General features: G+C 30.9%; 2 protein-coding genes and 1 long non-coding RNA gene across 4 annotated transcripts; 2 read left to right on the forward strand and 1 right to left on the reverse strand.

The window, feature by feature from the left end:
- The first annotated feature begins 2058 nt into the window (after positions 1-2058).
- On the forward strand, positions 2059-4102 carry LOC108559594. The gene is made up of 2 exons (XM_017916926.1): positions 2059-3505; positions 3835-4102. Exon 1 carries the CDS (start codon positions 2101-2103, stop codon positions 3487-3489), a length of 1389 nt encoding a protein of 462 aa, XP_017772415.1. The 5' UTR covers positions 2059-2100; the 3' UTR covers positions 3490-3505; positions 3835-4102.
- A 1847-nt stretch (positions 4103-5949) lies between these two features.
- LOC108559593 lies at positions 5950-7093 on the reverse strand. Of its 2 annotated transcripts, XR_001890939.1 has the most exons (4): positions 6747-7093; positions 6315-6605; positions 6121-6245; positions 5950-6071 (listed from the first exon to the last, which is right to left on the reverse strand). It is a non-coding gene; the product is annotated as an uncharacterized LOC108559593 (long non-coding RNA). The 2 variants fall into 2 exon arrangements; XR_001890938.1 differs by having other exon boundaries at positions 5950-6245.
- Positions 7094-9908: 2815 nt separating this feature from the next.
- On the forward strand, positions 9909-13092 carry LOC108559592 (G-protein coupled receptor 143-like). Its single transcript, XM_017916924.1, has 6 exons — positions 9909-10392; positions 11019-11130; positions 12035-12129; positions 12186-12364; positions 12424-12751; positions 12806-13092. Exons 1-6 carry the CDS (start codon positions 10243-10245, stop codon positions 12998-13000), a joined length of 1059 nt encoding a protein of 352 aa, XP_017772413.1. The 5' UTR covers positions 9909-10242; the 3' UTR covers positions 13001-13092.
- Positions 13093-17396: the final 4304 nt, after the last annotated feature.

Below are 17396 nucleotides of genomic sequence, written 5' to 3' on the forward strand. Positions count from 1 at the left end.
ATAATTGAGAGAAACAAGGAAGTAATGGGAATACGAATTGAAATTTAATAATAAAAAAAAAGAGAACCGTATGAGAGGTGAGAACGGTTACGAAAAGAAAACCAGAAACACCGGAACCGTCGTTTATCGATTTGCGGTTTCTGCTGTTCAGAGAATTTCTATTTTTAGACGAAAACCCAAAAAGTTAATGAGATAATATATATTTTTTGCAAAAAATGTTAAATAAGTTATTTGATTCAAATTAAAATATTTACCCATTGAACTTCTTCATATTATCGTTATATAAGTTTCAAATCAATTTTTTTTCATAGTTGATGAATTTCTTTCGTCTGAGGAAATTTGTGTTTTATCAAAGAATTTATATTTAAAAAATGTATTGAATTCCATTTGAAAAAAAACTGTGAGTAATTGCATTTCACAAATGCATATTTTTAAAGTAATTCCTTGCATTATTTCATTAAGTAAATGCAACTAATCTACGTGTTATCGCAAATACTGTTCAATAAAAAAAAATGTTCTGCCTATCTTTGAGTAATCGCATTAAAACAATTCAAATAAATCATTTATGTATGTTAATTTTGTAATTATTTAAAAATTACTAATTAATAAATAAAATGTTATAATATTATTTGAGTAATTATGAATGTATGTAACATTTTTAGTAAATTAAACCATTGATTTGTTGCACTCAAATAAGCTTACGTATTTCGCATATTTGAATTCATAGATTGCACAACAACGTAAATATTTAACGACTTGTGTAACTTTTCCTCTTTAATATGTTATTCCAGTGAAATATGGTGTTCGAAGTGTAAATAAATCATTGTGAATAAACGCATGTGACGAATGACGACGATATATGCGGTTTTTTCTTTTATTATTATCCACTTTGCATTATTAATAAAGATTTACTAAATGCAGTTGCATAATTTTCATTGTTTTTATCTTCAGTTAGGCATCAATTTGTCATTAAAAAGAAAAAAATACGTTAATTACGTTACGTAATTGGTAATTATTTGCAGAAGCCGAAGTGTTAAAAGTCTAAAATTAAAATTTACATTCTTTTAGTACGAGTCATAAATAATTTGATTGCTTTTGATCTAAACTTGTAAAGAATTTACGACTGAACAACATTTTGAAGTAATGAAAACACATGTTCGGTAATCTTCCAAAAAATAAATAAATTAAATTACAAAAAGAAATTGTAAGACCATTTGCTTATACTTCCACAGGAAACCGCAACGTACAATTTCCTTTTGCAATCGCTGCTAATTAATTTTTTTTTTACAAGACTACACTTGTTTTTCCTGAATGTTAACATCCGATTTCCTGTTTATAAAAATCGCATTTGTTTCTTGATTATTTTCTTTTTAACTTAACCACAATCTTTTAGCAAATGTACGAAACGCATTTGCAATTTATTACAATCTTGTTTACTTATTGTATCTTCTCTATGAATCAATTAAGATAATATTTCCAAATTTAAGTAATATATACTTAATTAATTTTAAAAATCAATCAAGTAAAGTCATGAAACCTTAAAATTTATGTTAGGTAAAAATGTACAAATATTTTTTTGCTTGAAATAAAAAAGGGACGAGGTAAAGAAATTCTTTCTACCTACTAACAACCATTTTTGCTCAAAACCGTAAAGGAATATGAAATGACTGTACTCTTTTCGATTATCGTAAAATTAATTTCTATAATTTATTACGTAGATTGAATTTGATTATTTTTTGGTTGTGAAAACAAAGTCATTAAATATAATTAACATTCTGATATGAATATCAAATGATAATGAATGAGAATGGATTTATTATTTAAAGTTGTTGCAATCGTTTGGTGTATTGTATTGTAAACCTTGATTGAAAAATTGCTTGCGATTTGTGCGGATGAAAGAAAAGCTGAGAGATAAGACGCAATTGTCGCTTTTATCAATTTGAACTTTAACAGCACAAGCTGTGCCGACCTCTCGTCCACAATCTAAACAGCAGGAAATGCCGAGATAAGATTGATCATTAACCAATTGGTCGAACAAGAGAATACATTGGAAAACAGGAGAGCTGACCGGTTCAGTTTAAGTTTAAGTGCGTTGAAGAGATGAAGGTGCACGTCTTGTTGGTGGTTGTTGTATTATTGGTGGTATGCTTCTCCGAGGGTGAAAGCAAGAGGTCTGGTGGTAGAGGAAGAAGCTCTTCATCTAGATTAGGAGGATTGTTCAATAGGAACAACAAGAAGAAATCGTCGAACTCGCAGAAACCTGTCAGTGCAGATGTCGTTCCTGCAGCTAAGGCTGTGGATGTGAAACCATCCGCGCCTAAATTGGAAACAAAGCCGTCGGAGAGTAAACCTCCTGCTCCCAAATTGGAGCCTTCAGCACCTAAATATGAGCCTTCCGCACCCAAAATCGAGACTCAGAAGTTCCAGAATCTGGATTCCCGTCCAGCGAATATGCAGCAGAGACCCATCGGATGGGACGTGGGTCAAAGCAATCAGAACACCTACCATCATCAAGCGAGGAGCGTGAACAACTTCGCTTATCCAGTGAGCGGATCTTACGTGAATCCCGGTGGTCACAGCTCGTACCCATCCCATGCCGGAGCGTACCCAAACACAGGTTCTTATAATTATTACGGCACAGGGCAAAATTATAACTATGGTAATGGGTTTAATCAACAACAACCGTTCCCTGGTTACCATCCCACATCGAACATAGGCGTTATACCGCCGAGCGGTGCTAACGCCGGTCAATACTACAATAATGTAGCAGGTTTTGGGAATCAACCCATGATGGGTTCTCATGGTCAAAGCAAGGGCATCTTCGGATCGTTGTTTGGTGGAGGTAATAGTGGTGGTTATGGTTACGGAAATAATTACGGGATGTATAATAAACCTAGAGGTTTTGGATCAGGGTTCGGTTCGAATGCCTTCGGGAACGTCATGATCGGACTGTTGGTCTGGAATCTGTTCAGAGGTGGATCCAGTCAAAAATACAACGTTTACAATCATTACAACAAGCCTGAAGATGCGCCGAAGGATATTGAGCTTCCAGCGAATCTGATCATGCTGTGTCCTGAAAATGCAACGGCTTTATGCGCCGGACAAACGACTCCTCTCTGCACTTCCAACGATACCATCCTTTGCGTTGCCACTGCCGCTACAACGATTCCTTGCAAGGATAATCTACTGTCGCAATGCGTCAACGTGACTACTCCAGAGTCGGACGTGACTAATCTACCCTGCATTGCGAATGCCACGGTCAATGGGAACGTCAATTTAAAACCGGATGAAAATCCGACTACCTTCAACGCCACTTTCAGCCTCTTTAACCAATCCACTAATCAAACCGATACAGTTTTTTGTGTAACAACCTTAGCCGTTCCCTACATAGAAACCATCGACGAAACTAACAGCACTTCTTCAGTGGTGACGGAATCTTCAAAAGTAGAACTCACAACATTAACAACTGCAAATATTACCGTAACCTAGTGCAATCTATATAAAGGTATTCTTACTGTTTTTTATTGAAATGTATTTCAACCCAATTTTTGAACATTTAACAAAACTATAGCAGAAATAAACGGGATGTTATTTTTAAAGTGTTTATAAGACGAGAAATACTTTATTTATACACACAAATCATCATAGTAAACCGATTTTATGTTTCCTTGGCTGCATAGAAAAGCATCCAGTATTTATTATACAACGTTATTTTTACTTCTAACATCTCAATTGCGCAGATAATTTATTTATAAATTTTTCTTCATTTTTTTTTGCAATTATTTAAAACTAAATTATTAATGACTTATAATATTGTTTATTTTTTTCTTTCAGGTTTTCGCTTGATCAACAATCGGTTGGAGAATCTTCTGCTAGGGATAATGTCGATTTTAAACACAATAACATTTCTAACTGATTCTATTAAAGGTATTATTAGAGTTATGTTCGTCGTTGAGATGATCAGCAAATATTTGAATGGAACCTTGACAAACGACTATTGGTATAAGATAATCTACTAACTGATGCACACTCAAAAGAGCAACGCCAAATTACTCGTAAATTTTGTAAATAATAATGTTATAAATAGAATCGTGTAATAATACTTATTTAGATATTAGCTGGTATCAATAAAACAAATAATAATAATAATATTAATAAACTAGAAGTACTGAATTTTTGTTTTATTTCTGATTTGTTTATTTCATAATTAAATAAATTAAATATATATGAACTTTCTTGGATTTCATTAATTAAAATCTAAACTTATACAAATAAGTAGACTCGTTAGAAAGATGAGATTTTCAGCTTTAATTTGAGTATTTGATGATCGAATTAGCTTCAGGGGTTGTTGAATTATGTAAAAAACAATAATGAACAACATTGAAAAAAGCGTGAAGGTGTTGCAGTGAAATAAATGGTTAAATTCATATATATTTGAAAATTTTAATTTACAGTTCTAAAGAATAATTCTTGATCTTTCGTTTGCTATAAAGTACATTAGTTTTGGTCAATTAATAAGAAAGTTATTAAGCTTTAATGCGTTGGCGGTTTTCGCAAACCAAAACGCAAATGATTCTCAAACCACCATGGCTTTTGTGCACCGCCAAAATGCCTGAACTACAACCTTTGAGACATTGCTAACAGATGGCGCCAGCTTTCACAAAAATAGTATATTCATTTTGCGCCTAAAGTGCAGGCAACCAAACATACATATAAACTTTGATGAACTAATAGGAAAACAACGTCTTAGATAATGGCCTGTATTTTTGTAAACATGCGCTTACAGAAGAATGTTAGACTTGGATGTTGATCTTGAAGATACACAGATTAAAATGAGCGTACATATACGTTTGTATCTGCAATGGCGTCTTCATAATTAATGAACAAACTTTGCTTTTTCACAAATGACAGCTGGCAAAATAACGTCTTCGAAAATGGTCTATATTTTCATAAACTTTAGCTCCCAGAAGAATGTTAGAAGTGAATGTTGATCTTGAATATACGTAGATTCAAATGAGCGTAAATATAAGATTATAGCTGCTATAGCATCTTCATAATTACGTAACAAAGTTTGGTATTTCACAAATGACAGATGGAAAAATAACGTCTTCGAAAATGTACTGTAGTTTCATAAAAAAAACTAGTTCCCAGTAGAATTTTGTATATGAATGTTGATCTAGAATATTCAGATATTAAAATGAGCATAAATACACGTTTGTAACTACCATAGCTTCGTCACAATTAATTATCAAACTTTGGTATAAATAATAATGACCAACATTGAAAAAAACGTGAAGGTACTGCAGTGAAATAAATGGTTAAATTCATATATATTTGAAAATTTTAATTTACAGTTCTAAAGAATAGTTCTTTATATTTCGTTTGCTATAAAATACATTAATTTTGTTCAATTAATAAGAAAGTTATTAAGCTTTAATGCGTTGACGGTTTTCGCAAACCAAAACGCAAAATTCTCGAAGCCCCATGGATTTTGTGCAGCGCCAAAATGCCTGAACTACAACCTTTTAGATATTGCCAACAGATGGCGCTAGCTATCACAAAAATGAAATATTCATTTTGCGCCTAAAGTGCAGGCAACCAAACATACATATAAACTTTGATGAACTAATAGGAAAACAACGTCTTAGATAATGGCCTGTATTTTCGTAAACATGAGCTCCCAGAAGAATGTTAGACTTGGATGTTGATCTTGAAGATACACAGATTAAAATGAGCGTACATATACGTTTGTAGCTGCAATGGTGTTTTCATAATTAATGAACAAACTTTGCTATTTCACAAATGACAGCTGGCAAAATAACGTCTTCGAAAATGGTCTATATTTTCGTAAACTTTAGCTCTCAGAAGAATGTTAGAAGTGGCTGTTGATCTTGAATATACGTCGATTCAAATGAGCGTAAATATAAGATTATAGCTGCTATAGCATCTTCATAATTAATTAACAAAGTTTGGTATTTCACAAATGACAGATGGAAAAAAACGTCTTGGAAAATGTACTGTAGTTTCATAAAAAACTTGTTCCCAAAAGAATTTTGTATATGAATGTTGATCTAGAATATTCAGAGATTAAAATGAGCATAAATAGACGTTTTTAGCTACCATAGTTTCGTCACAATTAATTATCAAACTTTGGTATTTGACAGTGTCGAAAACATCGTCTTCGAAACTGGCCTGTATTTTCGTATGCACTTGCTCCTAGATGATTGTTGAACATGAAAGTTGATCTAAAATATACAGAGATTAAAATGAGTGTAAATATAGATTGATAGCTATATAAAAAGTCTTTTATTCACTTGCTGGGTATTTGGTGAAAATTTTCATTTTTGATTTTCCAGTATCTTCACTGCACCTGGCATTCAGAAATCTTATCCAGTCTCTAAGGATCATGTAGGAGGCAACAAAAGAATCCTGGGTGCTACAGGGATGTTTTCCATCTCCTTAACAAAATAATATTTATGGTCACTTTCAGTAATTAAGGTTTCCATTATTTGCAAATGAAAACTACTGGTAAAGAATGCTTTCCACATTCCGGAGAACTTCAAGTCGTCAACTATACATTAGAGGCATGTTGCTATCAGCTCCACCTAAAATAATAACAATTGTACAAATGTTTGTTTACAACTTGACTATTTATCTTATGTCTAACGATTAATGCACATTCTTATATGAAGACACTGATTCAGTCTGTTTCTTGTAAAAAGATTTTAAGATTTGTCCCTAGTTACCTGCAGTTACAGTTTTCCAAAAGCAAAGAACTTTAGTGATAGATGGTTATTTACATGTTCCATTGGTACTTGCTCGAAGTGAAATTCAGAGAAATGTTTTCCATATATGCAAATAGAAGAATGAATCAATGGTGCATGTCGTACCATAATTTTACATTCAGAACAATGTAGAATAATCAGGAAATCCAAAAAAGACCTTTAAAATTAACTTGCGACAGTAGCTGTTACTGGCTGTTACCTGCTGTTACCATCACAGCTGCACACATGTATTTATGCTCATTTTAGCTCTGTATATTCTAGATCAATTTTTATATTCAAAATTCTTATGGGAGTGAGTTTTGATGAAAATACAGTTCATTATCTAAGACTATTTAATCAAAGTTTATTTTGGACAGCTGGCGCCATCTGTTAGCAATATAGCAAAGCTTATAGAGACATCTGTCGGAAGTTTCAGTAACGACCAATACTCGGAGCTCAGATACCTTCTCGCTACTCCTAGTCTCCTGATGCAAATCGAAATTTTCTAACATTTTCGAGAATCAATGGGGGAGGGACTTGCGTTTTGATTCGCGAAAACCGTCAACGCATTAAAGCTTAATAACTTTCTTATTAATTGACCAAAACTAATGCACTTTACAGCAAACGAAAGCTAAATAATTATTCTTTAGAACTATAAATTAAAATTTTCAAATATATATGAATTTAACTATTTATTTAACTATTCAATCAATTTACTGCAATACCTTTACGTTTTTAAATTAATCAATTACCACTCGTGCTAATTAAACCATCGAATACGTAAATTAAAGACAAAAGTACAACCTTCTTAATGAGCTAACTGTTGGCATTTTGGTTTGGATGGTACATCTATTATAAGTTAACGAAATTGAGCATTTTAATTTCACTCTCAATTAATTTTTTTTTGGTAATTATGTTTTAATGAGCTTTACAGAATACATAAATTTGATTTATTGTTAATTATAATCTTTCATATTTTATTGCCTTGGATATTTTCAATTTTGAACGTGAATTAGAAATGGATGAAACCACAGCAATGTTTGAATAATAAGACATTAATGTACAAAGTGTGAAAAGTAAGACATGCAAGTATTTAACAAGTACTTTTTCTTTTAATTAATACCTGTTAGATAATAAGTAGTTAATGAACTCGTTAGTGGATAGTTGCATGTCGTCGATAAATAATTATAAATGGAGATATGAATGAATTACTAATGAGTTAATTAAGGAAATTACTATTTATTAATGCGATGTTTATCACGTTACTTGCAAAACGTGTAAATAATTCAATTTTACTTCAATTACAACATATAATTTAGCAAATCAACAGCAGTTGGAATGTTTACAAGAGCAAAGTGAATTAAATGCGTTTTCTCGTCTCGGTTTCGGACACAATTGGTCTACGACCTTCGTTCGGTGCGAGACGACGAGTCGAAATGAATTAAGGCGAATTGGGTCCAATCTGAGGGTGTCCCAATGTCATATCCAGTGTCGGTTCGTCGTTGGGAATTGATGAAAATCCCCACGGATCGATTTGCCATATATAAAACGGTTTGTTCATAGCTCTGGAACATCAAATGAATGCACAATGCGCTGTTCGCTATTAGTTGTCTTCATCGTTTCGATGTTCATCCTGTCGGAGGTCTGGAGCTTCCACATCGGCGTTAACATAATGGATATGTCTATGACTGGTGGAAGAAATCATTTCTTGAAGTCAGGTAATTAACTCAATGAGATGTATTGAATTGATTTTTAAACACATCCTTTTTAGATTATCATAGTCCTGGGATAAGGATGATTCCACCTACAGGTCGGATGAAGCTTGTCTTAAAGAACGTACAAAAGACGACGATGAAGACGACTTCAACAACTTCGACGACAACGCAGAAACCAGAATTATCCATAGATATTGACTAATGAATCCAATTACCAAAGTTTCCATTGTGCCAGTTTTATTTTTTATAAATTTAATATTTACACTTATTCCTGTATATATATACAAAAAACTCCCCTTTTTATAATGCATAAATAAATAAAATTATTATAAAATAATAATCAACTTTTTTCTCATTTATCATTTTTAATCATTACTTTTATGAGATTATGAGAATTTTTCTATATAAAATCGTGATGATTGACATTGAAAATTTCTTTATTTTACAATTTGCTAATTGTAAATTTTCAAACCAATTAAATGAAATTAATAATGAAAACATGTTGTTCGTTAATCTGTGATAAATTTAATGTCACCTTTACAGTGAATGAAGAAATAACAATGTCACCGCACTAACTAATAATTATATCTGTTGTGCGTTCAATCCAATTTTTTTTTTCTCTCTAATAATAGGCAATCGGCGATGGAAAAATTGTGGTCAAAAGTGCGGAATTCGGGAAAAACTAGTTTTTTGTTTTGTTTTCCCAACTAGTTGAGACCTTCGAAATTACGGAAATCCTCATAGGATTGTTTTCGTAAAGTCCAATTTACCGTAAACGTACAAAAATCAACTTGAACTTGTAGTAACGCTTGGATAAATTCATTCATTTTGTAACATTTCATTCATAAAACTAAATTAAATATAAGAAAAAATATGTCTACGTTTTACATTTTTAAATATTTTTTTCCATTTAGTTTACGAATTTTAGTTATAGTTCAAATGATTTATCAATAGGTCAAATAATGCAATCGAAAATAACGGAATGAAAAGCGCTAAGGTTTACGTAAATATTTAAGAAAATCTGAACATTATAAGATACATTTCATTGAGGATTTGCAATAATATCAAAATATTTTTCATTGATGATTTTGTTTAATTTCATAATAATTTTAATTGATGATTTCTAAATCATTAATACTTAATTCATAAACAAATATTTCGTTTGAAGATAAAATTGATACTTTTTATTGATGATATTAAAATTATTTGATAAATTATTGAATTGATAGAGAAATACTTGGTTTGTTAAGAGGTGAGACTTGTCAAAAGACACGTAAATTTAATCTCGAAGAAACCGACAACAAAATTTACTTATCTCTGACGAGATAAAAACCGTGCATACATGTTATTTATATGTAATTTCGATGTCGAGACATGTATCGTCTATCTCCTTATAGAAATAACCAAGAAACACAGAGAGAACGAATTTGTAACTTAATACAAACAGTATTAAGTTCACGCTCGAGACGTGCAGATCGAATCCTGCGGATATTCCCTGCACACACGCGGAAACCAAAAAAAATAAACAAGGAAATCGAAAACTTAAACAAAAATCGTTTGTTCACGTCGACTTATACTTGATAGTGTTGTGTTATCAAAATAATAAAAAAAAGAATGTGTATACAGACTCGAACTGATAAATGTCGCGTTCTGAAGAATAAAGTAATATATATGGCAGAGTGAAGTTTTGTGGCTTCCTGGGTGGATCGCAGCAAAAGGACTGCATTTCTTTCATTTACGTTTTGTGTTAATGAGTTTAGACGATGGCCGATCCGACGATACAAACGTTTTGCTGCCATTCAGGAAATGGCAGTTATATGGCGACAAATGTTATGAACGAATTCAACTCGGATGCTTATAACGCTGTTTGTCTGTTTTCATCAATTCTTGGCATCTTAGGGTCGATCTATCAGGTAACAAAAATCATCCATGAAACAGTCCTTGGCCCAAATTAAAATGTAACTAATTTTAATCAGCTTAAATCCTTCAAATATTCAGGTAATTAACTAAATGTATCACAGTTTAATTTAATTGTTTTTAATGCCTTTTGTTTCGTTAACAATTGTTCTTACCTATTTTTATATAACAAATTGTTAAGATGACAGACGAAATTGCCTGCCTTGATGTTATTGTAAATATGAGAAAATCTATTTTCGTTTTTATCTCAATGTATAGTTTACTGTAAATAGTAGCATTTGTTTTAGGATATAGGAAGCTTTGAATCTCTAATCTAAGAACAAACAAAAAACACATACAATTAATTGAATTCATTGTTATTGAAGATCGGAATTGGAAATACGCGTTTCATGTGAACAAGTCAAAAAGTTATCAATTTTGCTGCGATTTATATACACTTACTAAGTAAACAAATCATCTGGTATAAATATCAAAGATCGAAATTTTAATTACATACACGAAATTATCTTGTAAAACTGACTTCTGTACAAAAAAAGAATAAACTTTAGAATGAATTGGGTTTAGTTTCCATAGAAATAGATTAAAATAATTGCTTTTGTATGTTTATTAATTTGTTTTACAGATATTACCGAGGGAACAATACGCAAATAATCATAGGTGGCTTTCATTTTCTGCTGCACGAGGCAGGAAAATTATAGTGTGCTTAGCAATATCCGATTTAATGGCTTCTCTAGGTGAGATAATTATATAAACATAATCTCAATAATTAATCAGAATTCAATAATTAAAAACTTTTTCATTTGTTTATTGATGTAAATAATAGGACAAGATAATTGATAATTAAATGATGAAATAAACTAAATTGTTTCTAATATATTTACATAATTTCATTTAATAATCAGTACAAACAATGAAATTAATAATCAAACAAATTCAATATTTTTGTAATTGTTAACTATTTTATTTACTTTTTGATTATTTATGTAATTAATGATAACTAGATAATAGATAATTACATAAACTAGTTTTTCGTTATAATATTATTAATTACAATAATTCAATTAATTTTATGAAAAAAAAACATTTTTTTTTGTTTTACTTCATTTGATAATTGGTTATTGACGTTAATTAATACGAATTAGTGAAATAATGGACACAATTAAAAGTGAACAAAAACGTTTATTTTGTAACAGTTGATAATTAACATATCGTTATGTAATTAATATTTATATCGCATTCTTGTTAACTTTGCCCACGCAATCAGTAATTAGAACATACAAATTGTGAGTTATCACCAAAATTAAAAATAAATCATTTGTTTATGATATGATAACTGTGTAAATGTAATTATATGCATGCATTGATATGAAAACTAAATGCTTCCAAATTAACATGAGATTAAAAGAGATTAATTAATCTGTAATTATGAGTTAAAAGAATTTAACATTTTTTTAACACGTTTTATACTATATTAGTAAAACGCAAATGTTAACTTTGAATTGAATGCAGCATATTTTCATTAATTGATTAATTGTAGTTAAATTTAATTTTGGTATATTGAATAATCTATTACATAAAATTTGTAATTCTAATATAATGAAGGTGTTATTTATTTGTAACGTTTTATCTATATTCTAGGTATATTTCTTAGGTCGAGCTTATGGTTAAATTACAAGAATATTATGCCTGCAGTTGATGATGAAGCGAGCGTGTGGTTTTGCGCCGTGTCTTCAGTAAGTAAATCAAATTCCTTGAAGTATCCTTGAAGTAATTCCAATTTTTTTATCAGGCCTGGACTCAGTACTTCTACACGGCCACCTGGATCTGGACATTGTGTTACGCCATCGATATGAGGTTGATCCTAGCTGACAAAGAATCTCACACGAAAATCTACCATTTGGTGGCATGGACCGTCCCAGCGATCCTCACGACGATAGGATTATCCCTTCTGTACTTCCCAAACGCCAAGTAATTCTGAAATACAATTAACACAATTACATATTATTATGATTAATTTCTTATTTTAGCTGCCATAACCCTATAGATCTGACAGACAAAATCATTCGAATATTACCTAATTACATAGCGACTTACATTCCCATAGCCATCGTGATGATAGCCAATCCGTGGCTGTACATGTCTTCTTGCAAAGATATGGAACGTTACATAACGTGCAGTTACAGTCAATTCACCAGCAGAGAGAGGGATATTATAGACGCCATCAAAGTGAAATTTCTGGTTATAAACTTGGTCTTCTACATCTGCTGGATACCAAATTTAATTAACGGTCTGTTGCTTTGGATTTTGTGGTTCAACTTACCGATACAATTCATCGTCACCGTCTGGTACATTATGGTAAATTCATTTAATTTAATCCTTTCACTTTGGTTAACGTCGTTTGTTTTGTAGGCTTTCACCAATCCGCTGCAAGCGTTGTTCAATTGTTTGGTGTACAGGAGGTGGAACAAAGGATCTGAAAGGTTGATATTGCCGTGGAGGAAGAGCGAGTCTAAGGAGAAGATTTTGATTCCGAGCGAAGAGAGGTATCCGTTGCTGCATCCCACACCAAGAAACAGCATAAACGGTTACAAAACATATAACTGATTACATATTTATTTATTTATTAATTAATTGTACCATATAGTTTTTTTATACCAATAAACCAAGAACTAATTACAGGTTTATACCCAAATTTATATTGAATTTGAAATTCATCCTAGGTTGTCAAAATGTTCACTACATTCAAAGCATATTTGATCCAAAAATCTACCAACATTTAGAAAGTTTTATAATTTCTCAAAGTTCTTTCAGCATCTTTAAAACATCAAAATTTTACTTTTATTAGGAATGAGCTATTTTCATAACAATTAAAATTTATGTTTTTTTTTTTGCAAATAAATTTATTGCAGGTAATTTCACGTATTCTCCATAATGTTGAAGGTTACGTTGCAATTGCACAATCACAGAATGATATATTACATTTTCTATATTTAATAACTAACAATTATTTGTGTTCTTACCTTATTTAGTTACGTATTGTTGAAACATAAAATTTGATATTTTACTTAGATTCACAATAAATCTTTGATTCAATCAATTATATACGGAATACCTGTGAATTCATAATGGATATTTCAAGGACAAAACACAAAAGATTTCTGCTCATTACATATACATTATTTAACAATATATTAAGAATTTCTCAATTAATCTACGAATTAATCAAAATATCTCAACGCAATCTCCATTAATATCTGGTAACATCCCAGGTGGACAAGCCTGTTGTCGTGTTTTTCCATCGAAATCCTCGATATTTAAGCATTCCTTAAGAGATTGCAAATTGCAGCCGAACAATTCGATGCACTTTTCCATCTTTTCTACTTCGATCACCGGCTTCGTCCCATTAATAATGCAGCACGTAGCTAGCAGAACTATCAACACCACTATTAAACCTTTCATTACTTGGGTTTATTTCAAAATATTGCTGCTTGTTTTCTTACCAAACTCAGGTAATAATGTTCGAAAAACGCATCCGAATCTCAGCTTTATACATGTGTTTTTTTTATATCCGTAATAAAATCTCTATTGTATCGAATGGGAATTACATGAATATTGACCGCATGATTTACAGATTTTCTCCACTCTATAATTGCGATGTTTTAAAGTTTAAATTATTAAGTGAGAAACATGATTTCAATTGATTTATATTCCTCAACTCTATAGCCAGTTGATACGGATAATCTTCCAGAGATCTCTTGTTTGAGGAAGCTAATATAAGTTTATTGATGAATTCAATCATTTGTTTTAACGTTTTTCATTGGAATTCCTGAATGATTTATTCTTAAGTTCTAAGTAGATCCCCAAAGTTCGGTTGAGACGCCCGAAGATGCTGAGAAGTCAATCCATCAAACCAAGTTGTTTCCTTTTTGGTAGCGATGTGTTTCTCCATCTGCTTCAAGTTGAATGCAGGTATTTAGAGTGGAAAGGTTTGACTATACATCGAAATTATATATTAATACAAAAATTTAACAACAAAATTGTATACCTTTATTGGGAATGAGCTGTTCTCCTAACAAATAAAAAAGTGTGTTTTGTTTTGTAGGTAATTTTGTGGTACATTTATTTCAAGTAATTTTACGGTATTGCACGTATTCTCCATTATGTTGAAGGTTACGATGCAATTCTACTAACAATTATTTGTGTTCTTACCTTATTACATATTGTTAAAACTGAAAATTTGTTATATATTATATAATAAGATGATCTTTATTTTAACAAAAATATTTATTGATAAGTAATCAAAATGTGCATATTATTATAATATTTAATTAAATATTTTAAGGACGAAATGCAAAATATATTTGACAATATATTAACAATTTCTCCTTTAACCTGAATGATATATGATAACGCAGTTTCCATTTCCAGCTGGTTGCATCCCAGATGGACAATTCCTCGGTACTTTTATCACATTTCTGGGCTGTACATCGACATTCTCGACCATTCCATTCTTGAGGCATTCGTGGAAAGATTCTGTTGTGCAGTCAAACAATTCCAGACACTGTTCTGCCGTCATTGTCCCATTAATACTGTAGCACGTAACCATCAGAACGATCGAAATACTCAACACCACTGCTAAAGCTTTCATTATTTCAGTTTCTTTCTAAATCTTGCTGTTTGTTTATTTGTTAAACTTGGATAATAGTGTTGCTAAAACGAATGCAAATCTAGGCTTTATACATGCGTTTTTTTTTTATATCCGTAATGAAATCTCTATTGCGCCGAATGTTACGACGCAATTACATGTATGTTGTCCGTGTGATTTGTAGTTTTTCGTAATTCTTTGGTTGTAATATTTCAAATTTAATTATTAAGTAAAAAAGATGATTTCTAAATGAAATCTAAATGTATTTTGTACATTTTATCTACACATTATAATAAAGTTACATAATTACTTCCTACTTAAATACTGCAATTGGTGATGATTATTATGGTTTATACCCAATTTTACATTGAAATTAGATAATAAAAATTTGTCAATTTTTTGAAAAGGATTTTCATTAAATTTGATCCAAAAATCTACCAATATTAATGCAAAATTTATAATAAACATTTACAAGTTTACTGTACGTAATGTATCCTAATATATGAAGATCCTTGTAGTTTTCTCAAACAACTTTGATCCAAACACCTACAAATATAAATGCAAAAATGTAACAATCAAATTTAAAAGTATTTTATACCTTTGTAAGCTGTTCTCCTAGTAAATAAAAATGTATGATTTTTTTGCAGGTAATTTCGTGGTACATTTATTTCAGGTAATTTTACGGTATTTCACGTATTCTCCATTATGTTGAAGGTTACGTTGCAATTGCTCACACCATTAATTGTGTTCTTACCTTATTTGAAAACAGTTGAAATTGAAAATTTGTAACATTTCATAATAATTCGAAATCCATATTTTGCTTCTGATCATTAATTAAATTTTCGATTACAGCAATTGTGTTTATATGGAAAACCTGTATTAATAATTAGAATGTGTATTATTATGTTTAAGTAAATAAAGTAGTTAGGATATTTCAGGAATGAAACGCAAAAGATTACTGTTCATTGTATATATTTATTGAACAATATTTCTCCTTTAATCTAGGGATCATCAAAATATGACAACGCAGTTTCCTCTTCCATCTGGATGTTTTCCAGGTGGACAATTCTGGGGTACCTTTATCACAATCCTGGGCTGTATTTCTGGAATATGGTGTGTTTCAAGCACCTGCCCATTAATAGTGTAGCAAATAGCCAGCATGACCATCGCAATAATCAACACCACTGTTAAAGCTTTCATTACTTCGGTTTACTATTGCTGTTAGTTTACTTGTTAAAGTCGGATAATAGTCTTGGTAAAACGAATGCGAATCTTGGCTTTATACATGTGCTTTAATTATCGGTAATAAAATCTCTATTGTGCCGAATGTTACGAGGCAATTACATGTATATTGTCCGTGTGATTTGCAGTTTTTCTCCATTATTTAATTGAAATACTTTAAAGGGGTTCACAAACTTTTTCGGTTTGCTGCGATTCTGTAGCAAAGTTTGAGAACAGGGGTTAAAGGAAAACAAGTTTGAATTATTAAATGAGAAATATGACAAATATAATTCGTGTCTTTTTTTATTATATTAATACACATTTGAATTAAGTTATATAATTGATTCCTACTTGAATACTACAATTGGTGATGTCGTTTATTCGAAGGATTCTTCACAATATCCGTTAACATCAGGACAGTCAATTTCTTTGAATTATTTTCATTAAATTTACAAGTTTTCTATACTTTTAATAATATTAATAAACAATTTTAAGTTAAAATCGAATTTTATTCTAGTTTATGAAATATTTCGAAGTTTTCTCAACATATTTAAAATATCGTTGATCGAAACACCTACAAATATTAATGCAAAAATTTAACATTCAAATTTATAAGTATTTTGTAGCATAAACCATGTGGACGCGCGCAGTGTGTAAAACATACCCATACCTAGAGTTAATTGTTCTAACCGACTTGTTTTTAAAGTTAGGTGCTGCCGCCACTCAGTATCTTCCAAATGGAATAAACTAAATTAATATTACTATTTGTCTACTAAATGCCTTCTAAAATAACTTTTTCCAAGAAATTATACATTATAATTACATAAGATAGCATTTAAAATGATGTAGTAAGAATGCGCGCGCGTTCACAAGGTTTAATTAGGAATTAAATGTTCTCTTAACAAAGAATAATGTACGTTTTGTTGCAGGTAATTTTATGGTATTTCACGTATTGTCGATTATGTTGAAGGTTTCGTTGCAATTGTACAAACAATTGTGTTCTTACCTGATTTATTTATGTATTGTTGAAACAGAACATTTGTATCATTTCATAATAATTCGAAATTCATATTTTGCTTCTGATCATTAATTATATTTTCGATTATACCAATTGTGTTTATATGGAAAACCTGT

This window comes from Nicrophorus vespilloides, unplaced genomic scaffold (assembly GCF_001412225.1).
Source record: "Nicrophorus vespilloides isolate i.1.1-1 unplaced genomic scaffold, Nicve_v1.0, whole genome shotgun sequence".
NCBI lineage: Eukaryota > Metazoa > Arthropoda > Insecta > Coleoptera > Silphidae > Nicrophorus > Nicrophorus vespilloides.

Excerpts from the sequence above, each read along its gene's own strand:
- LOC108559594 (XM_017916926.1), top strand. The coding sequence starts at position 2,101 with ATGAAGGTGCACGTCTTGTTGGTGGTTGTTGTATTATTGGTGGTATGC.
- LOC108559592 (XM_017916924.1), top strand. The coding sequence starts at position 10,243 with ATGGCCGATCCGACGATACAAACGTTTTGCTGCCATTCAGGAAATGGC. Across the intron at positions 11,131-12,034 it reads CGATTTAATGGCTTCTCTAG|GTATATTTCTTAGGTCGAGC; the intron begins GTGAGATAATTA and ends TCTATATTCTAG. Across the intron at positions 12,130-12,185 it reads GGTTTTGCGCCGTGTCTTCA|GCCTGGACTCAGTACTTCTA; the intron begins GTAAGTAAATCA and ends TTTTTTTATCAG.